The 25258-nt window shown below is 45.7% G+C and overlaps 1 protein-coding gene across 6 annotated transcripts in view; it reads left to right on the top strand.

The window, feature by feature from the left end:
* Positions 1–25258, top strand: part of rxraa (retinoid X receptor, alpha a) — a 98780-nt gene that overhangs the window by 16682 nt on the left and 56840 nt on the right. For 4 of the 6 annotated variants that reach the window (XM_034601842.1, XM_034601841.1, XM_034601844.1 and 1 more), the window contains exon 2: positions 10132–10257. In XM_034601842.1, the coding sequence (XP_034457733.1) occupies positions 10132–10257 (126 nt within the window). The remainder of the gene's footprint in view (positions 1–10131; positions 10258–25258) is intronic. The other 2 variants (XM_034601846.1, XM_034601843.1) reach the window with 1 other exon arrangement.

Raw genomic sequence — 25258 nt, 5'->3', positions numbered from 1 at the left:
TTTCTGCAGTCCACTTAATTCAGCGTTATGAAAGTTGTATTGCGCGGCTCTTGTGATTTCACCTCGTCAGAGTCGGTAAACTGCAGAGTAATTAAAGACAGATACCGGTGATTGTTTCAATGATTAACATCTCGAGGGTATGATTTTAACTTATGATCAGACTAAAAAAACAGTGTAATTCAGTGGTGGCTCTCAGTAGAAGCCAAATAAGCATGTCTTTCTCTTTCTGTAGTTTATAGTTAATAAGTAGATTATAATGGATTTTAGTGATGAGGCGCCATTAAAACGAATCCTCAGCCTCTAACTGTGTCATCCAAAGGGCTGAAATGTGAAAAGCTGTCTCTGCTGTTGAAAATGAAGTTGTCTGTCTTTGACGTTGAAAGTCTTTGTGATTATAGTCATGGCAATCAGAAAGAAATCTTCTCCTCCTCAATCTGAAGGGTTGAAGAAATCCTGCTAGTTGAGCCCTGATGAGTAAGCTCGCAGGTTCGGGATGACGGGGAGGTCGTTAACAGCAAAGTGAAATGTTGCTCGGTCATTTGCGAGAAAAAGAAAAGACTAACTGGGCAACGTACATGATTTGTGCTTTGCAAAATAGAGTATTGGGGTTTGAGGACAGGACAGATGGATTGAGAGGTGGATGAAGTCGATGGACATCCCCGTGAGAGCAGCTGCTTGGCTCAGCCTCAAGTGGAACGATTTGGTCGCCTCCTGGAATGCGTGGTATGTATCCATTCCTGGAGAGTGTAGGAGATCATTCTGGCTTTGGTAAAAAAAACTATGACCCATAACAAGCCGCAGCCTCAGCCGTCTCGCTCTCACCCCGCCGACATGCAGATTGCACAGTTCTAACTCGCGAGCGCTGTAGAGGTTTTATATCCGAACAAGCCATAAAAACGTGGGGTTTTGTCAGATATAATAAGACGTCTCTCTGCAAATGTGAATTAACAACGTAGCTCGGGTCGGGGCGATGGCTGAATGTGCACGGCGAGCACCACATGGAACAAACGCCTGGAGCGGCAGGTCCCTGGTTCGACTCCTGACTGGCTGGACCACTTCCTGTGTGTTTCTGCGCTTCACTCTCTGAATCTGTTTCCTGTCTTTCCTTCACTGTGTCTAATGGTAAAAATAAGAGAGTAGCTCTTCAGTTTCAATTCTTTGTTAAACTAAAAGGTTGCATTGATTTTAGTCTTTGTGCATTTTCCATTTCCAAACTAATTACGGTAAAAACTTTCTTTTCTTTTTAATTATTAAAACCCCACTCAACCGTATGTGTGGCACCAGTTCCTTTAATCACGCACAGTACTTTATCCAGTATTACACAGTTCATGATTGGACATTCAGTATTTTTCCATCCTGAATGATAATGTAGGGGAGGAAAAATTATTACGCAAGAGTTTTTTTTTCATTTTTTGAGGTAAAACTCAATGTAAATCCATTATCTTAAATGCTTTCTGCAAGATTGGCCCATTTAAGAGTAATTATTTCACTCATGCCATTTATGGCTCAGCAGGTCAGGCTCTTTGCAGTATTTCATATTTTTTACATAACGTGCATTAGGTGCCAAAGAGCCAGTTGAGAGACGGAGCTTTCTGGAACCTTCCTGGAGTCTTTGCTGAAGATTAAAATCAATGTCCTCCTCTGGGTTACTTTTTAAAAACATACTTATCTCACAGACTCACAGAAGTGTGACTCTTTTTTTCTTTAAGAACCCAGAGAAACAAAACATCTGCGTCTCTGAGTGCGTCGGCCCTGCATGAGCCGTGTCACTAAAACGAGACCTGAAATGTGGATACTTGAAGCTTTACTCCGGGACCTGGACGCTGTTGTCTCCGTTCACTTTCTTGGCCTTGAACCCGTTCGTTCCGAAAACTCGATTCTGCTCCGTAAGCGGTGTTTTCCTGTCCAAGTCGTTCCCAGTCCAGCCTGGCCCGATGTCGTGCAGTGATACAGAATCGAAAGGTGTGCTCTTTACAAACCAATTTGCTGTAAATTCAAAGTCCTGTACGGGACTATTCCAATATTTTTTCCCTTTCTGGACTCCTCTCCCTAATGGAGCTTCACTGTCAACAAGATGGAATCGACATTACTGGTTTTAAAACCCCCCCGTTCCCCATATTTAATGGCTCTGGCTTAAAGAGCCATTTTAGCCAAAGAGTCCACTTAATCCCTGTTGGTTTTTTTTTTAACTCTCCGGCAAGTGGTCTGTCTTGTGTAATTCTTCTTCTACTGTATTATGAATTTAAGGGTTTTTATTGTTGCTCTGGTTTTCAGCGCACGCCCATGCAGGGCAGCTGTGGCTCCAGATGTTTTTCTTTCAGGTTTTGAATTATGTACCACCTCATATTAGTGTATTTCACATAACGGGCCTTTAACATAATGTTTCCCACGATATGTATATCGACTTTCTTTTGATAAACTGTTTTACCAGAATACATCTGTGTTTCCTTTTTCTGGAATGGCACATCGTTATTTAAATTGTTATCTAAAAACAGATGTGAATCACTTTTTTTAGCCTTGAAAACAAAAATGTCATGATTTGTTATTTATTTCCAGCGGTTTATGAACCGAGAAATCTGAACGTTTTCAGGTGGCAGCATCTTAAATGTGATATTTTCCTGTGAATTCTCTTCTTTCAGTTTTCAGAAAATCAATATCAGTTTTTTTTTCAGTGTGGCACAGAGGGTCGGGGGTTTGTTGGGTGTTTATAAATGCGTCTCGCTGCTTGAATGACACCGGGGGTTAAAGAGGACCTTGCACCAACAAAGGCAAAGAGAGCGAATGCAAATGCAAGTCTTGACTTAAGCATGCATCGTCCTTGATTAGTGAATCTGGGTCAGAGTTATAGAACATATTGTTTGGAGGAGAAGAACAGAACGTGGGTGTCTGCACAAGTGCTTCCTTGTGTTCTGTCCTTGGGTGTTTGCGCGTGTTTACATCCCGAGTACGTCGGATTCGAGATGTACGAGGCCGAGGTGGCGGGAGGAGGTTAATGGGAGACTCTGTGCTCCTGTAGAGACGGGAGCGTGGGCGTGTGGAGTCGAATTAGCGGGGCTAACAGGAAGCGTGCTCCGGGAGCCTCCACCGGGGCTCGGGCGGGCGCAGCAAGTGGAGTAGAGGTCACTACGCTGTGCCACACCTCACTTTGTGCCGTGGATCACCGCTGCTGCGCTGTTGATTCATCAAAATGTCCCCCCCCCCCCCCCCCCCGCAGATTATTCATCTCCATATAGTGAAGCCCGGTGTTATTTTAACTTAAATCGCTGGAGGTAATTCCCTTTGATCACTTCGGCCATGTCAGCTACCATCAAGCCAAATCACATCTATGAACTCAGGCCAGAAAAACGCATCCTGTTGCAACAGCTAATCAGGGCTAAAAATAGCAGTTCTGACCCCAAGTTGAAGCAAAGCAGACCCAGGGTGAATCCTGCAAAGTGTCGGGTGAATTTCCACCAGGGACCCATCAGAGGAAGTTTTATCTCTCCCTCTCTGGTGTTGATATTTCCCGGCTGAGGAAAGAGGCCAGTGCGTGCCGTGCCAAGGGGCTGTCGGTGTGGGCAGATAGTCCATCATGTGAACTGCTACTGTAAAGATCGGCAGAGGGATAGAAGACTTTTAAAAAAAAGCTTCCTTGTGTCTGTTCCCCGGGTGAAAGGAGCCTCCTTTACCCTTTTCAGCTTTTTTTTCTGAGTCCAGTCACACAAATTTGATTAGAGCCGTTTGCCCAAGGAGCTGCTCCGGCTGCAGTGAGGCCCTTGTTCGCCTATTTGCCCCGGAGAAAGGTTCTGACGTGCACAGGCGGTCTTTGAACCGGCCCTTTCTTTTCCTCCCCTCTAACCTCATTTACCACACTCTTTTAGTTTCTCCTCTCCGCCCCTCCCCTCCCCGCCCTCCCCCCCCTGTCTGTCTGCGGCGGCCCACCAATGGCCTGCCTTTGGCTTCGTCACGTCACGGCAAGTGAGACAAATGGCTGCTATAAATTACCAGGAAGCGCTGCTTTGGTTTCATCTGAGCTTAACCCCGGCGCTGTAACGTTTTATTCAATCCTGAGAGACGGCGGTGCGTCTCTGTGGGAAAGGTGAACCTGAGAGACTACCACAGCCAGAATACACCCATCCGTCATTCAGCTTTAAATACTCGGTGAATACTTTTGTCATAACTCAACTTAACAGCCATTTCGCATGCAGGTGTACTGTTGTAGCTGGAGGCCGTTTAGTTTGGTTATGGCATAAACTTCTGTGTGTGGGGGGGGGGGACCAAGATTTGAGGACCAATCCAGAGACGTCTACAGGTGGCGGGGTTGAGTTGTGAGGAGGCCTGTGGGCGGAGCTTTGTCAGCGGCAGAGTTTTGCCACAACCACAACCACACTTTTTTTTTTGTCTCCAGACGTGTGTTCATTTTACAAAGTGTTAGAATTATGTCTGGCTCTGTGAGAGTAGTCATAACCCTGGAGTCGACAAGGGCACTAGAAATAACTGTTGACACAGAGTTTATATGTATATTAAACATGCAAATGTGAACAAAAACTGAACAGAATGACATTTTGATTATTATATTAACATTAGTGGAATCGATTCAGGCTTTTTATCTGCTGATTAAGTTGAGGAATATTCTCTCAGTGGTTCTCTGAATGCCGAAGAGCTCTGATAGCGGAGGAAGTGTAGATAGACACGTGCCGCTCAATAATAACTGTCCTGAAGTCACGGTTTTACAAAGGTCATCTTTGTGAGTCGTACCTTTTTCCTGCAGATGCCTCGCAGCTTCAAATGCCACACCGGGGTAACTGCCACTTTCATTATACTGAGACTGTGTGAAAGTGTAGACTCGATTTCAGACGAAATCGAGTCTACACTGTGTGTGTGTGTGTGTGTGTGTGTGTGTGTGTGTGTGTGTGCTCTGTTTTGAAACTGCAGTTACAGAAAGGTTCTCTTGTTCATTTCGAAAGCGCCTCAGTTTAGCCCTCGCAAAAAACACAGTCGCTTAATAAGTCATTCAATAAAGCTGTCCAGTTAACTTTTTATTGCCAGCGCAGAGACCTCAACAACAGCGGTTGGTTTTGTGAGTCAAAGCTCGATAAACAAATGCAAGTTGCAGGGTTTTTAGTCACTTTTGTTTTTGCGGTCGAGTGAAGACTACATTTGGAGCGTGAAGGAAGGTTTTGCAGCAGCTGATTCGGTTTGTTGTGGCTGAAGCTGAGAATTATGTCTTCCAACCAAGGTCTCCATGGGTATCAGTCCCTGCAGATTTTGTCTAACCTTCCATTAGGGCTAAAAGATGCCCCCAGGTGACTGACGTTCCCCTAATCCGTCCAAGGCGGGTGAAATTAAGGCTCTGAAGAATATTTAGCCACGGTGACATGCAGGTTGGCTGCAGAACTAGGGGCTATCCAGTTGGGATAAAACAAATAAAATGAGCGGCTCTGTTTTAAAAGCTCTTGCCGGTTTGAGGGGGTCACCTTTAATGTCCCAGGACTCAACAGACCTTGCTGTTTTATCCTGGCTCTGGTTTGGTTCTCCGTGGACCCTCAGGCTCTCGGTAATGGGGTCCATGTCGGGGTGGAATTTCAAGGGAACGGTTGTGGTTCTGAAAGTGCAAGATGGCATGTAATCAATTTCAGATAAGGAGATAAACATGCAGCAGCAACAACAGAAGGGATTTTACACGTGTGCAAAAATATGTCAAAGCTGTTTTTCTAACAAGGACGACAATATGATCAGAATCTAACTATGGCCTCCAGTGATCTGAGGTGAGCTTTGTTGTTGTGATAGATTGAAATAAAGAAAGAGCTCAGAGGCTTCTCCTTCAAAACGGATATCATGGCACTGGAGGGAAGACATTTTTGCTGATGGGGCAGATACGTTGAGGGTGAATGCTCTCCATGCTGATGATGGGGATCAGAGAGGGGTGTTTGATAATCAGCTGATGGGTGTTGGAGCGTCCTTTAGCTCCTCACAAAGTTTACTGAGGAAAAGGTGCAACGTGACGGTGTAGAAAAAGATTTACTTTCTCTTGAGGGAAACGTCGAGATTGGTAATTCAATTGAAATGTTGTACTTCCTGCCTTTCAAAGGATGACATTGCAAAAAGCATTGATTTAAAACTGATTAGATTTGCAGTCAATGCATATTTTTAATTTGGACTATTCTCTGTTATTTTGGCAAGAAATTAAAATATCACAAACTTGTTGTAAACATTGATTCTACAACCTGGACATGCAAGGATGCAAAAGAAGCAATATTCACCTTTTTAGAACAGCTTTGATTACAGTACAGCGCCACCACTTTGTTGAGCGCTGCAATTGCAGATCCAAATGAAACAGCGGGAACATCAAACGCTGAGATTGAGCCGCTGGTTCCTCCTCAACTGTCATTTCAGAATTAATTCACGGTCAAGCCTTTTGTCCCATACGCAGTCGCACGATGCTGAAGGTGAATGGCATTCACGATGGTAACCGTAGTGATTGATGGCTGCTCCTCTGGTCCGTCCTCCTGCCGGCTCTGCCAGGACCTTATCCCCTGGAGTCCCATGTGGGAAAGGCTCTTCTTTATTGCACCTGGGAGATGCATTAAGGGCCCAATGAACTTTGACCTTGGGCTTGATCACCCCGGCAACACGGGACACGGGGACAATCGTTACGCTTTAAAAGAGCTCGGCTGCAATCCCTTAAACTCTCATAAATGCTTGAATGTATTTCATTCAAAAGAGTTTGTGGGATCTTGTAAAGTCTGGAAGCACTTTCCCTGATGTGTCTGTGATAAATGAGGATCGTCTGCTAATGAAAATTCCTCAGCTGTGCTCTTATCAGTGAGTTTTCTCCTATTGGCAAATTTACACACCTTTGTTTCATTAGAACCTTGTCATTAGGACTTTCTTTTATTAGCCTTATATCAATAAGAAAAACTTAGCGGAACATCTCAAAGGCCTGACTTCATTAGCACGAGGTTGTAAATGCTGGATGCGATTTCATTAGCAGCCTTTCTTTAATGAGGAAACCCCCAGCGTGTTTACATTTCTCTGATCCCCCATGATTGCCGGTAAGGATAATGCTGATTGGCTGCTGGTGGGGGGAAGGGGTTCGAGCCTGTCCCCCCCCGAAGATTGGATCATACAATTATTAAAGCCAATGAGCTCCTCGCTCCTTAGAAGTGAAGCCCCGAGATCAAACATTTCTGTAATCAAGGTCCTGCTCCGGCGTACCAAGACATAATGATGCCTTATGACAGAGACGATTTAATGGTGAGACATGTACCAACCTCACCGCTCGTGACAGTCGATCCCGAACCTGCACACACACGCCCTGTGCTGCTGCTGCTTCCCTTTCATCGTTTCACTTCAAGGCCGGCAAAGTAAAGCCCTTCGCTGAAAAAATGATTTACGATTCCAACAGGAAGAAGACACGTATATGCCTCTCAAATCCATAGTTCCTCTAATATTTTTACAGCTGTCAAGTAAAGAGACCGTTTGATGATCTCCTCTTTTTTTTTTTTTTTTGTGATTTCTCTGAAAGGGGTTTAGCTCGTAATGCACAGACGTGTATTTACATTGAGAATAACAAAGGATAAGGTTTCTCTCCTCGAGATGCTTGAGATCAGGTTCGGTTTCAAACTAATTTGTTCCATTTTCTAACCGTCTTTGAGCTGTAGGTGAAATTCCACGTGTTCGAAACCCCCTCGTGGGAAGGTTATCCCATTGGATGGCTTACGACATTGGGGCGTTTTTTTGGGGGGGGGGAGGGAGCTGCTGTCCGTGTAGTTTACTCTTGATTTTGAAACAGTCCGACTTGACTGGGAGCTCGGGCTCATATGTTAATGTCCTAATGTTTAGTGACATTGCACAGAGCTCTATAACATGTGTCATTGTTTGACCCCTTGACCCCCTTTGTACAACCAGGAATGTGCCGTGTTCCTGGTGAATTGATTCAGGCAACGATGGGGAAAATATGGCTGACTACATTTGATGGAGCATGACTTCTTTTTTTGTCTTTAATCAAAGGTCCTTCTGAAGTGCGTCCACCTCATCTACGAGTATTGACAAATGCATCCTGCATTGATTTACTCAAGTATTGGGAATATTTAAAAATATATATATATATATATATATCGTCTTTTGGCTATTGAGACTTTTCGCATTGTAAAGTCGTGTTTTGAGGATAGTAAACAACCTTGAAATATTCATACCGATGATAAAATAGATGGTTGAGTGATTGGTGTCCTGCTGTGGTCTTGAAACTTCAAAGATAGGCTATTTAGTTTGTCTTTAGTTGGAAGTGTTTGTGCCACATTGCGGATCTGGATTATATTTATTATTTCTGCGCATGTTATTTCTTGTGTGGGATTGAAGACATGATGACCGACAGATATTTAAAATCACACTGAACCGGTTTCACCAACACCAAAAGAAAAAGATGTTTGATTGTATCTTGATGTGATGTTAATCCTGCAAGACTGACAACAAATTTTACAGCTTACTCTGAACTTAATCACATGCACTCACAGTCTTGACTCCAGTCACGTCAGCTTTGAACTTCTTATTATGTCGAATCAACAACATAAATTGTCGTTACTTTTTTATTCATGCCCTTCCAGCCTTTCTTTGCTCTTAACGATGCCATAAAACCGTGCCGCTGCCTTGAGTTGACATTTTTTCCATCATTTGATAACAACGGCACCATCATGGTTCTTGATGTGGAGATGCATGTTTACTTGTAGTTTAATAAGACAGTTAAAATCTCCCCTTTCATTTGTTTTATTTAATTCAGCTCGGGATGCTGTGAGTCTCTTTCTGTGCTCGCTCCTGCTGGTTCAGACTTGCTTTGCCTCGTCCCTGCTTCATCCGTAGCACTTAATCAAAGCTTTGAAGAATGCATCGGGCATGAAACCCCCCCGTCGCCCCACCCCTCTTTTCTCACGCATCCATACGGCTGCACATGCATCTGCACACACACACTTATAAGCAGAAAGTATCAGCATCCCAGACAGCTTATCATGGGGAACTAATTCAGTATCCCTTTGCCTGTTTTAAATGTCACTCGCTGAGCTCATCCAGAGTGACATGTTTTTCATGGTGGAAATAAAGGCGTTTTATTGGGCTGGGAACACAGCGACGGGGCGGGGGGGGGGGGAGCTTGCTCTTGATATTTGCTGGAAATCTTAAAGGTCCTCATGAGGAATGAATAAAGTGCGGATTTGCGGAGATCTGCCGATGCCAATTGAGATCCGCATGAGCTCCCGAAGTCAATAAAGACGCTAGTGAATCCTCCGCTGACGGAGGGAGGCACAGAAGTTTCCACTCTGGCTGGAGGCTACGGTGTCAATCATGGAATCAAATGCCACACTGCCACTTAAGGTCTGCTTAGGGTTTGTGGTTGTAGAGTTTTGGCACGTTTTTCCAATTTAATGATTGATAAATGGTCCATTAGGTTTTTTAAACTTCCTGCCGTATCCGCTTACGTCTCAGCAAACGTAGCGGCAGCAATTCAGGAAATATTTCCCCAAATTGCAGCTATATTCGTCAATCTTGATTTAGTTGTTGCTCTTCTTCCTTTTTTTCTGAATGATGTCAGAGCGCTTGTGAGCGCTGGTCCGCGGGGGGGTGCAGCCCACTCAGTTGCTTCATTGTGCCGGATAATGACTTCCCTATTGAAAATGACCTCTCTGACCCCGGAGACAGACAGTAAGACGGCCTCGTCCAGACCCTCCAGGCACTCGGGCCCAATCTGGCATTTTGCACGCACAGAGCCACTAACCCCCCCGTCCCGTGCCCGACAGCTTTTTGTCTTCCTCACCCCAGCTTTGTTGTGTCCAGTGTCCACAGCCCTCACCCCCGGGTACATGAGCAGGGAGGTGACGTGGGGCCACCGGTGGGGAGGTTGGGGAAAAGGGCCCCGGTGGCCACAGAGCTTTAAATGTGAGAGGTTGGCCGGGTCTGATAGTCGCATAATGCCGCAGGGAATTTTCCTTTTTAGTCGTTCCCTCTTCTCTCTTTGAACACCAAACAAAAACCTTGCTCTTAATTTTGTCATACACCTGTCTCAGCTGTTATCAGCCCATAAAACCGATGTTCTCAGAGTTGTCCTTTCTTCTTTATCGTGTTTTCCGTCCATTTAATTCTGTCCCTCTCTTGTCTCTGCAGGGTTCCTGAAGCCCCAGTGCTCATTGGCCCCTCCCATGCAGCGAGGTCGCTCAGGCGAGGGTTGTTCCTGCTTCAGCGGCATGTGTCCCCTGCACCAGCGCCGCCTGTCCTCAGGTAACTCCTACTGTATGTACTTTACTACTTTATTTCTTACGTAAAATGTTGTTGGAATGTATCCTCTGTGAACTACCGGGTAAAACTGGAGATGTTATCGATACCAAGACCATTATTGATTCTGCTCATCAGTCGTGGGAAAAAACAGGTTTTACAGCATCAACACAACTATTTTATTATCTTAGTATCTGAACACAAAAGGTGTGCATGTGACTCAGGTGTGCACAAACTCCACCAGCCTATTCAACCGCCTCTTTCTCGTACAGTGAGTCTCTCAGGTTGACAGTTTTCTTGTGGTGTTGTAGTGCTGCGATGTGCATGCAGACACATTACTGTGTTGCTGTAATTTACAGATGCACCCTAAAGGCCTCACGTGCAGTAGATGCTAGCTCGATGGCAGCGCACTCAACTGAGATGAAGAGTAACTCAGTGTATCACCCTTGGTAACAAACGAGTTGCTTGGTTTGTAAAGAGTCAAACACTTGTCATTCCTCTAATTTAAACCCATTTGTGTTGAAAGACGTTTCGGCAGATTGCTTCTCTCTTTGGACCGTCTCTCCCTCTCGCTGCAAGTTTCCAGCAGCAGGTCTGACATCATGGTTTTGCAATGCACAACTGTCCAAAAAAATTATTCGGATAATTTGGAATCGGCCCTCAGCCGGATCCCGGTCTCAACTCCCATCCATGTTTAGTTTTATTGTGTATTCGTGTAAAGATAGTTGGTGAATGCACCCGAAGAGACTCCAATCGTCCAAAATACTAATTTCATTTTATCTGCTTTCAAGACATCAGACCATAATTGTTACATTATCGATATTGTGTTGAAAGAAAAACCCTTTCTGCATATAGAGAAATGCTGATTTGAGTTTCTCTTTTTTCTTTCAAGCAGTGTTGCTTGTTTGTTACGCACATGCCATCGCCTCCGGTCACGGGTGTGGCTCGGGGGGGGGTGGGGGGCGGCCACGTTCAGCCGGTACTTTATGATTAATGGTGTCTTTGCATGTGGAGCCGCGGTGATTGACAAGTTAACAGAGGCGCTCCGAGATCCGCCCCTTCCTCCGAATACCTCTGCACCTTCACACCCCCAAACACAGCCGGAGCAGGTTCTGACTTCCGTGCGTGTTCTCGACTGAACTGTCTGGTATGTGGCTAATGAGAAGGGGACCGACCTGCCGCAGAACAAACGTTTAATGACGATACATTTATCACCCGGTGCCCGAAGGCTCGCTCCTCCTGCGGCGGCGGCGGTGCCGAGCGCAGCTGAGAGCGGCGGCCGAGTGAGCGGAGCGTGACGGCAAAGAGAGAAAGTCAAATAAACACACAAACAGCTCCACCAGAGCAGCTGCTTCACGTCAAAGTTTACGATACTTATAGAATTTGTACCCTTAGTACTTCTCAGTACAAGAAAGATATAGAAGTACATACTCTTATTCTGACATTTTCAGGTGATTCTGAAAAAGATAATATGAGGATTTAATTGAAACTTAATGCGACTATTCTTTGTTTGGTGTTGAATTGTCTCAGCAGCACGAACCAGTCCGTCTCCTTCACTGGTTTCCTTGATTGAATCATTCCTCCTTTGCTTTAAGTGCTGTTAGCTGCGTTAGTGGATGTTGTTCAGTGGATTTAACAACGTATAAGTAAATGGTTTTTTAAAAATATTCAGTTAAGTCGTTCTTCTCTGTGGTCATGGGGTTTTGTAATCTCTTTTCCAAACAAGGACAAACAAGTTAAACGTTCAATGAAAGTCTTGTAAATACACGATGTGCTCGATGCTAACGGAGCCAACAATGAAATCCAGACTCTCTAATCGCAAAGATAATGTCAACAATTACACAGTCTGATTAATCTATAGCACAACTACAATAGTTTTACCCCCCCACCCCCCCAGATTTCCAAAGCAGATTTTAAAGCGCTCTGTTGAATCTGCTATTGCAACAGTTTTATTAGAGGAAGAACAAACAACTGCAGTTACAGCATTTTTTTTGAAACTCTGCACATTTCATTGCTCTGAGTGACTCTAGGTTTATTTCACTGCCGCAACTGCATTTTGATCTGCAACATGTCCGTTGCAAATTGAAAGTGAAGTGACAGCTCCCAGACCCATTTCGCGAATATATGACTTGTTCTGGCAATGCTGGGCTTTGGCAAAAAAAAAAAACTGCTTGGAGGTCTTTCCACATTTTTAGAATCATACTGGATTTTATCAGACAAAGATACAATCCAGCATGATTACACTGATCAAACCCATCGCTGCACAGTTTTCTTTCTGTTATAGATTATTTTTCCAGGATCACAAACACAACTGAAATGTGATAACAGACGAGCAGCAGCAAATGTCCCATTTCGTACTCGCACAGCTCGTGCAGTGTTTGTTTTGTGTAGACTGGATATTATGTAGAACACCTTGTACATTCAAAGAGTTCAAAGCAGGACGCTGAGCCTGAACCTGCTGCAGGGGCCATGTTTCCCCATCTGACATAACTGGAGAAACAACAAACAACACATACTGTATATTTGTCTTACACTCGTTACACAAAGTGTATTCAGTCGTCCTTAACGCAAATAGACTGTCTCTCTTTGGAGGATCATTTATTCTTTGCTGTTGAAGTGGAGACAAGTTTCGACCCTCTTTCACAGGTATATACTCTTTCGCGGACAAGTTTCAGCATGATCGGAGAAGTGCACAGTTTTTCCAACCAACCTCACCCCCATCTTTGTGTTTTTAAGACCTCTCTTGATTGATTGCAGCATTTTTTCACAGTTACACCCAGCAGGAAAGGTGGGCAGCCTCCCAGAACAATTAGGGAGCATCTGGATTACACGTAAAGTCAGGAAAAAGTACGGTTTTCCCTCCTTGTGTTGTGGCTGTAAGCACACGAGGCTTATGACTCACTTGAGGTTATTTTGTCTACCTCCAGACTCGGGGGCAAATCTAGCGGAGAGCGAAAGTGTTGACAAGTTTGATTTTACTATCTTCTCCTTGTTGCTTTTTCACGAGCGGAGATATTAAACAAATTCAGCCGGTGCTCCCTGAGCAGCCACGAGCAGGGCGAGCGACAGAAAGTGAACCGTTAGCAGCAGAGGGTGGACAGGCTGCAGTTGGAAAGTTTATAGACCCTGTAATAATCATGGGTCTAATTATGGAACGTGTTGCTGTAAATCCACCAGTGTCCTCAGATTGTGTGATTGTCCTCCAATCTCGGCGTTCCAGCTGCCGACGACGGCCACAATGACAAGCTGCTGTGGGAGGCGCGAGGCGTGTAGCGGTGACCAAGCAGGAGGTTTTCTGGGAAGGCTTGCGAGCCTCGCCCGGGGGAGACGTATTCAGCAGTGATCTACTGAACCCCGGGCTGCGGACTGATGTGGCCGGGCTCCGGTTTCAGTGGTTTTACATTGTTTGGGCTTTTCAAAAACAAACTTTTACTGGAAAGGGACCGTGAGAAACATGGTGTTTTTCGGGACCTCGCTTTTCCTGCAGGATTATTTTTTAAAAAAAAGGGCAAAATCATTTTAGTGTTTTATATTAGAAAAAGGAGTCATGATGGGAAAACGTTTTCTTCCTTTTTTGGTTGGCGGGGGGGGGGGGGGGGGGGGGGGGGGGGGGGGGGGGGGGGGGGGGGGGGGGATTGTGGTGTATGAGGTGAGAGAGAGGGAAAGCGTAAGAGAGAGGACGGCATTGAAAACAGGGCTTTTTGAAAAGGCCCTCACAATGCAGGCCTTGTGCTGTGATTTGGTCTGTCCTCACCGAGCTGAGCAGAGGAATGGAAAAGATTATCCGCAGGAATGTCTGGGGTGCCCTCAAACGGAGCGGGCCGCGTGACTGGCCAATGGGAGCGAGGCCTGCAGAGCGGCGGGCTAATTTTTTCCTGATGAACTCAGCCGCCTGCTCCACAATGCAGTCTGATTGCCAGTGCTGAACTCACATATGGTCCGTGTTTGGAGGGGTCCAAATGACAGGACCAATTCTGCCTGGAGAGAAAAGGGGGTGGGGGTGTTGGACGTAGATGGTTGTGACTGGTTCCCCTTCTCTTTTTTATTTCATTAGCTTTGGATGAGGCTCCCCGATGCGCCGGATAAGGAACTAACATGATCTCACTGCTCCGTCCTCGGTGTTACCTGCTTGCATTTACACACCAGGTGTATTGTTTGCGTTTCATCTATCTTTATTGGTGCTGTTTTGTTAAAGTAAGTAGCAATTATGCTGAAAGCCAAACCACATTAGTGTTCATGGCAGTCCCACTTCATTACGCTGCTCAGAATTATCTCATTGCCTCACAAATCCTGCCAATTAATTTGGAGCCCATTTACTATTCACAGGACTTGGACAGAGGCTCCATTGCCCCTCCACCTAAAACCAGGCCAGAGTAAACTGCACGGAAACGCAAGCTTTTCATCCCCCGTGCATGTGAATTCATCCTCATTGTTTTTCTGTGAAGCGACTTTTTTGCTGCAGCATGGCAGTAAAAAGTCATGTGGCCGGGCTCTGCAGAGAAGCAGCGTGTGTTTGCAGACCTTGTGGTCGCACAGCGGGGTCTGAGACGAGAGGCTGGGGTGGGGGGAGCAAACAAGGCTAAAGAGAGGGGCTGGGGAGGTTTTGGCAAGTTGAAGTGGCTCCCGGCTCCTCATATTTCCCATCGAGAGGTCCTGCAGAGGTGAGGAGGGTCACAGAGAGGGAGCTCGTTAGCCCCAGCGTGCTCCGTGCTCCCCGCACCCCCTGCGCTCTAATTGGCTGTCCAGAGTCAGCGCTGTCCCTGGCTGCTTCCTAGGTCAGAAACCAGAGGGGCCGAAGGATGCCAAGTCGCGGATTATGGGGCCAGGGCCCCATTCATCAGCTCAAACACACACAACAATATTTTTAACGCACAAACTATCATGTCTCGTCTCAAGCAGCAGCTAATATCTGTGTTTTTGACGGTCGGGGGTTCACTTGAGGCCAGAGGACTGGAGTTTGTCAAAACTGGGATAAGAACTGCCAAAGTATTCAGTTAATTGGCTTTTGAGTTTAGAATTTATATTAAACTTATCAGATACCGTGAGATACTTGAGTTGCGGTTCCACAGAACCACACGACTGAGCTGTTCATTTATACTTTGGTTATAAAAATGAAAAAAGGGATGAGAAGCAGAAATTCTGTACAATCTAATAACGTCATATTAGCAAGAGGAGATCTCAGTCCATGCCCTTGTTCCATATCCATCCACACAGGAACAGAGTAGAGAGGCTTATTGTTGAACATTTGCCATTTAATTGAAAACAGATTTGCTGCAGTGCTTTAAAACGCATCACATCTGTTGTCTCTGGACGTGATCATTTAAAAGAAGAAAAATACGTCTCTGGACAAATTTTGAAAACTGAGACAAATTCTCGTGAAATGTAAACGAACCAAATATAAAAACTGGAAAAGGTCAGTTTACATTTCGAGGCAATTTATTTTATTTCCAGTTAATTTATTGCAGCGCCAGTGAGTCATAGCAAAACCACCAACCAGCTTTATTAGTGTTATATAATAAAAAAGGTTAAAAATAAACCTGCATTATTACTTTCTTTGGTCATTTGTGGCAAGTGGAAAAACTATAAACGCAACATTTAACATTAAACTGTATATGTACGATGTAGTTACTCATTGTCCGACACAGGCATGTATGTGGTTGGGGGGGGGGGGTGACGTTACCATGTCACAAAGTCCAATATTCACTCTGCTTGTAATCCAACGTCTGAGGGGAGTTTGTGGCTCTTTAGCTGCTGGTTGTTCTACTTTGTGCAGCACAGCCACCAACTAACGTCTCAAATACGTTTCACGAGAGTAGAGATGGCGAACCAGGACAATAACTTTGCAGCTTATGAGTTAAAAGATGCTCAAACTTTCCAAGGAAGTGAAGCGGAGTGCAGACGAGAAGGATGAGTCTCTGGACTCACTAATTACAAAGCAGCTGTGATTCACTAGGCTTTATTTTTACCTCCATTGTTGAGGTTATGTTTTTCATAAACATGGTGAGATCAGCCTATAGCGGAGGTATCCCTCTCTGAACACCCTACTTGTAGTATCATATTCCCTTTATAATGCTTCTAGTCCATCTTATCTGAAGGGGATTCACAGAATACCCACAGGATCTGTCATGTCTGCCAATGGGAATCCACCGAGCCACATGGCCCCGCGGCGGCCGCCTGCCACCGCGGCCGCAGCTAGGATGCAAATGCAGAGGTGGAGGTCTCCGCGCTACACGGAGTAATGGCAGCTGTCCACGACAGGTCACTAGAAATCAGAGCAACTAAGCCTTTGATAACTCTCTGAGCCTATAATCCCACGGCAGCACCATCGGAGTGAAATACTATCTCATTGTTGTAGCTCAGACCCGGCACAGAGCGCGGCGTGCTGGCAGCCAGGGACACGGGACGGTGCGAGAAGTGGTCGTGTCCCCACAATCACGCCGTCATTGTCGTCTCCACAGTGTAATTAAGGGGTTGGTGGGAGCTGGGAGTTGAAGTTGAATTTTTAAACCGAGCCGAAATCCTCAGAGGCCGTCATTATGAATTTAAATTTGGATCATGGCAGCACAAAAGAAACAGCATTTAAATTTAAATTATCCGGAGGACGGCATAATTGAATGGCTAATAAATATTTGGAGCAGAATACAAATGTATCCATTGTTCTTTTAAAAATCAGAAAGCAGAAAACTCGTTACTTATAATTTTTTTCTTTAAATGCATGTTCTATCGTGTCGTTAGTTATATTTAGCTCGTAGATAATATATTCTCTCAGAGGCAGTTTTCACAGATGAGATGAAATTTCATGCTGCCACAGATTCCCGCTCTCCTCGGAGTTGATCCTGACCCCACGAGTGAGGTTTTCACAGCACCGGCTCTGCATCTGGAAAAAAGAAAGAGGAAAACCGTGCATTTTTTATTAGCATTAATTAAACATGAATAAGCAAGTTCTCATTCTTCAGGCCCCATGTTTCCCAACATAGAACAGTATGTTAATCACGACGAAAAGCACGTTGGGTTCCGCTGAAATATACGAGCAAATTAACGCATGGCATGAATATAAATTAACATGTACGTCTTAACCCAGATATTCCCCCCCCCCCCCCACCACCACCCCCACATTCTGGGTCTGTTACGGTCAGCTGATCGAAAGCAGGAGAGTCAGAGGCTGCTGTGTCACTTCAGTTCTCCCTGATCCTGATCCCGAGCCTCATCGCTGTATCAACAAGGCTGAGTAAGTGCTGAGGGACACTTGGCTCCTCTAACCGCAGATAAACATGGGAGGAGTGGGATGGGAAAGAATCGCATGTGTGTCACACTGGCAGGAGAAACAGTTCGTACGGCTCGTGACACGCTGCCGCGCAAAAATAAACACCGGGAAATGTGTTCTTCCTGCACTTAAAAATGCACCGAGATCAATTATTAACATAGATTTGACGAAGAGAAATTGTTTAAAAGTGACCGTGTGTGTTGTAACAGATGAACATCATTAAAAAAAACAAGTGTTTCTTTACAGTACGGCGCCTGTTTTTGTTTTTCCTGTTGTCACCACACGATGATGAAGAACCCGACACGTCTGCGTCTCACATCTGGATCGGCTAACAGCAGCAGGGCCGCATATTTGGACAAGGCCAGTCCAACGGAAGAGGCCAATTTTTGTGATTTATTTATCGAGTCTTATTTTCTTTCGGGAAAAAAAACTACGCGTTTCCTGGTTGTTATGCTTTTGCTTGCAACATCCGAAGCTGCTTTGGTAACAATGAAGAACAACAGCACAAGAATGCGGGGATGTTTTACTTGGCCCTCGACATTCGTAGTGTCACTCGAACACTGGGTCACAATCTTTAATTATGTGGAAGTAGAAGCTCTTTAGTCTTATCTTGAGAGATGTGATCCATCATAATGTTGGGTCCAATCCCGACACGTCCACCTCGGTGTTCCTGTTTGTTCACTGGCCTGTGTGTTAAGCAGTGAGGGGGGGGCCGAGGTGTCCTTTTTTAGGAACCGACCGGGAGCTTGTTGCTGTCAACGGCGGTTCTGGCTGTTCCTCCTCTAACCACGGTCAGTTACCTCCGTCCCCGTCGATGGGAATTTTGAAGGGCAACAGCAGCCACAGATCATCAGACTCTGTGTGTCCCCGGAGGCCGAGAAGCTGGGGGGAGAGAAAGAGCCAGTGTCAGGGATGTTTGAGGAGAGAGAGAGAAAGAGAGGGAGAGGGGTGAGGAGTGTCGGCATTTTGACGCTAAAGCGATTCGACACGCTTGGCATTATAGCCAGCTTGGTGGCAGGGGGGTGGGGGGGGAGGAGGGAGATGCAACCCAACCAAGCTCTTGTTCCGAATGTCACTGGACCCGATCTCGTGAAGGGGAAGGTCAGAAACGTAGCACCTGCCTCCCCAGCTCTCGATGGCCCCGCCCAAATGCGTCCACGAAGGGCAAACCAGGAACTGAGGGGTGGAGGACGGAGGGTCGGTGAGGTCTGGAGAAAGATGTGTGCGGCGGTGGTGGTGGTGGTTGGGGGGGTGGGGGTGCTGACCTCCCAATGTCACATGTCTATCCTGCACAGAAACAAGTCCACCCGAGTGCGCTAATGCAGGACTGTACATGCTGGGATGCAAGAGGTGGAAGTGCGGGGGGGGGGGGGGGGGGGGGTTGCCTCTGCAGCTCCCACATGCTTTCTCCTCAGAGAGCCACTTCTGGGGGTGCGTGGAGAAAGAGAGTGAGGGGATGGGGGGTTGGGGGTGGGGGGGTGACGGTAATGCAACAGCTAATGGAAATGTCTTGTTGGGACCGTGTTGGTCTGAGGAGCCGGTGGCCCTGGAGGAGCAGATGTGGCTGCTGTGGCGACACTAAAGCTTTCGCCCCTTTTCTTTTTCTTTTTTTTCGCCAAAACAAACGACAAACAATCCAGAAGCCGCGTCTCAAAGTCGTAACAAAGTGAAGATCACGGAGGTTGTTCTGAGGCCGCTTGTCGCTCGATGAAAACTGTGTTACGACGGCAAAATATATGACAAATTTGAGGCTGTGAGAAATTAGCATCATCTTTTAAATCCAACTCTGCTCTTGCCCGCCCGCCCGCTCGCCATGTGCTCCGAGCGCCGGGGAGATCCGGTGGCGTTGGCGGGGGAGTCGCTGCAGAAAGTTGACCTTTAGTGTCTGCCAATGGGGGCGGCTCAGTCAATGGGACTGTTTGTGGAAGTAGGGCCTTATGTGAAAAGAGCGCAGCAAAAACGCCGCGGGGGCATCATGTCCACAAGTCCATTACAGTCACTGACATTGAGCTAATTGACTAACGCGGTTTGTGCAGCGGCGGTGGTGGCATGACTTTAAAATGAGCGCGGCGAAAGGGAGAGTAATATCCAGAGAGTGCAGTGCAGACAGCGAGGGATCGGAGAGGAGACAGAACTCGATGGCTCAGCATCGACGTATCCCCGGTTGTTGTTTATCACAGGGTCTGTGCCGTGTGGTTCAGTTAGCCGGACCTTTATGAATCACGCTGATAAGATCTCCTGGTTCACAAAGCTTCGATGTGACTAAAAGGACGACATGACGTGCAAATAAAAAGAGATTAAAAACAAGTGAAAAGGACGAACAGAGCCGGTGCAAGTCCTGTGAATAATTCGTAAATGTTCTCTTTTTGCTCAAATTTCACACCGTTGCATTGTGAGTTTTTCGGGGCTGACGATCACAATCGGAACAAGCTATTTGAAGACATCACCTTCAGCTCGGTAGAAATGTTTCCACTCTTTTCCGACTTTCACGGTCGTGTGTGTGCGTCGTCCTCATTCACATTGTCACCTGCCTTGATTGCTTCGCCCTCGGGCTGCGGGGAGGATCGCCCAGGGAGGAGTTAATCATTTACGTGACAGTTTTGCTCTAAATATTATGAAACGGCGGAGGACGTGGAACATTTAGTCCCTATCTTGTTAATGCTATAGTCCAGTGAAGATCTGCTCTCCGGGGGGAAGACAGCAGTGTTATCAGGGACAAGAGCTTAATGCCAGAAAGTAAAGCTGCCACAGGCCTAATGCCTTTGCTTTTCAAAAAAAAAAAAATTAGCAGGAGCAATCTGTGCATAGTTATGCCTGTGTGTCAGTGGCACCGTCTTTGTGCTCAAATTTGTATGTGTGCATATATATAAATATATTTCAACTGTATTTACAAAGGCTGTGTTGCTCTTCCTCTCTCTGCCAGCTGCGCTTGACAATGTTATAGATTTCACATGTACCACACAGGCGACACACACACACACACACACACACACACACACACACACACACACACACACACACACCGAAAACAAAAACAAAACATGACTTGTGTTTGCTTTCCTGCACCGTGATTTGTTTTCAGAGTTTATCGGGTCGTGATTTTATAGAACCTCGAAAAAGCGAAAACGAGCGGCGGCAGCTGCCTGTAACCCGAGCTGATAATGAGCATGTATTTGTGTTTATTTAACACCCTCCCTGCCATCTGTTCCATGTATTGTGATACACGCTGGCAGGGGCACATGTGTATGAGCCTGATGATTACACAACAGCCGGGTTTAGTTTTGTGGCGGCAACATCTCACCCGACACCAACGCGCCGCCGGATCCATTATTCAGATTTCGCTCAGCTCGAACCGAATCAAGACAAGCACACAGACGGGTGTCGAGTGTCGAATGCACATGCAAAAAGCAGGAAAAGAGGGACACACACACGAGGAAATTGCTCCACGTTCTGTCATATTTTGCTGTTGAAGTCGCGTACAGATGCACCGGCAGGGACGTGATTAACTGTGGAGCGGCAGCACACGTACAGGAGAGGGTCTGTTGACATCGTTATGCTTAAAACAACGACAGGGGGGGGGGTGTTTTGCTGCCTTCCATCTGTCTGCCAAAGGTCACAGGGCTTTAAAAAAAAAAAAAAAAGAGCATTTCCAGCTTATGGGGAAAAACAAACAAGTCTATTACCGCTGATGGCACCTTTAGTTTTATGTGATTATTAAGCGTGTGTTGATTCAGCCTCTCACTGCTTGTCCATGTAATCATTATATTTGAACCTGACACATTTGTGTGTGTGTGTCTGTGTGTACACGGGAGTGCAATCCAAACACAGTAGGTTACATAATGATACCAGCCTGAAAAGTACATTAGCCTCTGAGCGGCAAAGCAGAGAACACTGTTTACAACACGGCTTTACGGCTCCCTGTTATCTGACCGCGTGAGCTATCACTTGAGGTGTTGATAATATTTGAGGGACGAGACGTTGACTTTGGCCGGTTTTTGACAGCTGATGATGACGACTGATCTTTAACCGCAGGATCAAGTTACCTAATGTGTAACCGCGGCGTCTGCAAGTGTGGTTGTTTTTTTTTTTACGGAGGCAGAGCAGAGATCTACTGGATCGCTAATGGATCCTTGAAATTAACTAAATAAAGGCAATTGAAAAGAGACTGAATGTTTATATATTTACTGCAAAAATAGAAATTAAAGTTAAATCTTCTTTTACCCTGTGCACATAATGTTTACAATCAGGCAACGCTAACTTATTTATATTTATGGTATCGTCAAGATATAATTTACGACGTATATTCAAGAATGATTGGTTAATCTAAACAATCTGCAGATCCCTTATCTTATTGGTTGCAATAGTTAATGTGTTACTACAGTGTGTGACACAATTTTCTTGTCTTCATACTAACTTCATGATAAATGTTTCCTCTTATATAAGCTTAAGGTCATGGCTTATAGACCTATAGGACGTAGAGATACCTGGAGAAAAGCGTTGTTGAACCATGCATGACGTCTTCAATCACTTAGAAATCACCCAGTTTGGTGAAAACCTGCACGTGCGCTGCAGACTTATTCTGTACATACACACACACACGCGGCCGTGGCGGCGTGCAGGGTAACGGGCCTCGGTTTCTACTGTTCAACTTACACAATATGTCGCTTTGCTGTGTTGTGTTAAAGAAGTGCAACGGCACACGGGAAGACCAGAGCAGCACAGAGGATTGTAAACAGAATTCAACTGCTGCTGCTGCTGCCTGTGATGGGGCCGTCTGGATCTGTGCTGCCTTGTCTACTCAGTTGACGTCCACCAGTCCCCTCCAGGAACAAAGTCTGTTGCATCAGAACAGTATTGGACAATATGCAGAACAATGACATGGCCGTCAGATCAGAAACGTGCTCCCGTCAAACATCAGAGTATCTAAAGTCATGAATTTGACAGGATGCCGTGACTGACACATCAGCGGGAGCATGTCGGGACGAGCAGAAGCACACGACGTCTGCGCCGCTGTCCTCGCAGCTCTTTCACGAGGAGTCGTCACAGATCAGACGGCTGGACCAGAAAAACTTTATACTGCGCCCAGAATATCCTCTGGATCCAGTTGCAGGTCTGGATGACATTAACATCAGACTGTGCCATATCAAACATTTAAAGATTCCAGGGGAAATTCCACATACAAGAGCGAGCAGGGAGCCAACGCAACATCCGCAGTTCTTCCAGAAACAGATTTCACTGAATGGAGAGCGAAAAAAGACAAGAAAGCTGTTACAACTCCGCACGAGACGGGAGAGGATCCTCGTCTTTATTTAGGATCTTTGTCAAAATAGTCTTCAAAGATGCTGTAAATGTGGAGCAGTGGCTTCAGGAGGAAGAAAAAGGTCGACGTGAAAGTGACTGTAAACAACATCTTTCATATTTCCTCTTCACCGGAGGCGTAAGCTGACACGGTTAAATCCTTCAGGATGTTTTATCTGCCGCCGCACGTACTGTACATCAGAGTGAATGATGCAAACGGCTTCCTCGGCTCTGTCGGGGAAGGAGAAACAAGTGGGGCACTGGTGTCGACTCACTCGTGTTAATGCCGTGTTAATGTGTTTCAGTTTTATTTCATGATTCAGCTGCTCTTACATTAGAGGATGGGGTTTTTTAGTTTTGTCTTCTAGACTCATGATTTTGTTTTTAATTAAGTTTCAGTTTAACTGGGGTTCTCAGGAATCTTAATCAAAATGTAGTTCAGCCTCACTTCAGCTTCATCACCCACACGCAGCGAAAAAAGAAAAGTTAGGAAATTAAAACATTTGCGGCAACTTATTGCACTAGATTTTTTAATTTTGAGGTCAACTCAAAACAATTTTTTCAAACTTTAAAAAATAAATTGTGCCATGTTTTAATTTATCTTTGTAATTTATAATTGGTCTTTTTAATTATAAATATATAAAATCGTGTAATTTTGACTTTTTAAATACTACGAATTCCAAACAATAAAAGAGTTAGTGTTTAAACAGAGAACATCTTCTGATGAGTTCAACAGGTCTCAACCAATTACAAACCAAAACACTCACTTGTAGGACGTCGAACTTCACTCAAGTAGAACAGGGAATCTGCAGAACCGCTGGTCGACCCCAAACTTTACCTCGAGTTTTCCATTTTTGCCCTGCACTTCATGCATTTAGGTTTTTTTTTTCCGTGTAATCCCAAATCAAATACATACCGTGTCTTAGAGGATGAGACGGTGCAGTTTCATAGTTCCTCTGCATGTTTACTTCCATGTTCTATATTACAGGTCCCTCAGCGCAGCGAACCAGGAAGACGCAGGGCCCTTGCCTTCCTGTTTATGTGCTGCCGGGAAGCTTAAGGGAAGGCTTCAGAAACGAGGGGTGGGGTGGGGGGGTGGGTGGAATTAGAATCACCCTCAGTCAGCGTGTATTTACAAACCTCCAATCATACATGACGAGAACACATTGACACGCCGTTTCTATTAATCGTCCGTGGAGCTTATAATTACGGATATCCAAATCTAGGAGCGTCTTTCTCTGTGACGTCCGGGGTAATGTGACAAGTAAATGTGACAACCCGTGAATCGAGCAGCGACTTCCCGGCGTAACTAAAGAGGTCGGATCGCGGCTAATGATGCATCACGGGGATCAACTGGACCACTTGCCTTTCTGTCTCCGCTTTTTTATTTCCATGAAAATGTTTTCTAAGCTCGGAGAAACATTTGGGGAAATTGCTGCAAAATGAATGATTGTGTTTCCATCAAGCATCTTTTAATCAAGCACCAGTTCTGATGGATGCATGCATACTTTTGGATTTCAGGCATTTTCATTTTTCTAAACTTGTGAACGGAACAATACTTTCTGTCTTTCCCCCTCCTTCTTACTCCTCAGATTCTTCCCTCTCTTTTCTGTCTCTTCTTCCTCCTCCACGCGATTAGTCCTGGATCATGTTGCAGCGGATGTACTTCTCGGCCAACTAAGGCAATAAATATACGGTCTACGTGATTTATCCTCACGCCTGTCTTGTTTACGCAGTGTGTGCTCGCCCTGCGCCCAAAAGGAGCGTTGACCTTTCACACACGGGGCAGCTCACCCTCTCGCATCGTTGTGCAGCTGACGAGTCAATCGCGGCCGATCATGTGGGAAGGTCTCACTGACGAGAGCAGAGAAAAACTCGGGCCTGTGTGTGTGTGTGTGTGTGTGTGTGTGTGTGTGGTGGTGACGATGATGAGGGGGAAAAATTGATGTTTTCCTCCAGTGTCCATGTCCATGTAGTTTCATCACCCGTGGCGGACGGGGGGGGGGGGGGCTTATTTGCCAAATAGGACGTGTGGGGGAGACAGAGGCGGCGTTGTGCAGCCACTGTTTCATCCATTAACTGCTATGGTGATCTTGTGACCCGTCGCTCCCCAAGGTCAACTCTGGAGGTCAAAGGTCGTCTCTGAAGCTTGTCTCTAATCTGCTCTTCAGCATCGTGGAGTCAGAAGGTGTAAATGGGCCCCCTGTTGGCGGTGGGCTGGACCTGCAGGGTGCTGGATCAGGCTTTTCTGCAGCGTTGGGCTTTGAACATCTGACTCTGTGAACATCTGAAGCTCAGCACTGTCCTGGGCAGCTCTCTCATCCTTCCCACTGCTGATGTTAAATGTGTTTGTTGTGTTTAGCGATTTCACATGTTCCTATGGTTTAGGGTTTGTTGTTCTTCTCTGTCTTCAATGTCGTAAATTTGATTCGTTTGGGTTTGTGGCTGGAACTGGAA

The sequence above is a fragment of the Hippoglossus hippoglossus genome, chromosome 12 (assembly GCF_009819705.1).
Source record: "Hippoglossus hippoglossus isolate fHipHip1 chromosome 12, fHipHip1.pri, whole genome shotgun sequence".
Lineage (NCBI taxonomy): Eukaryota > Metazoa > Chordata > Actinopteri > Pleuronectiformes > Pleuronectidae > Hippoglossus > Hippoglossus hippoglossus.
Note: the sequence above shows the minus strand (reverse complement) of the source record. Positions and strands in the feature narration are given on the sequence as shown.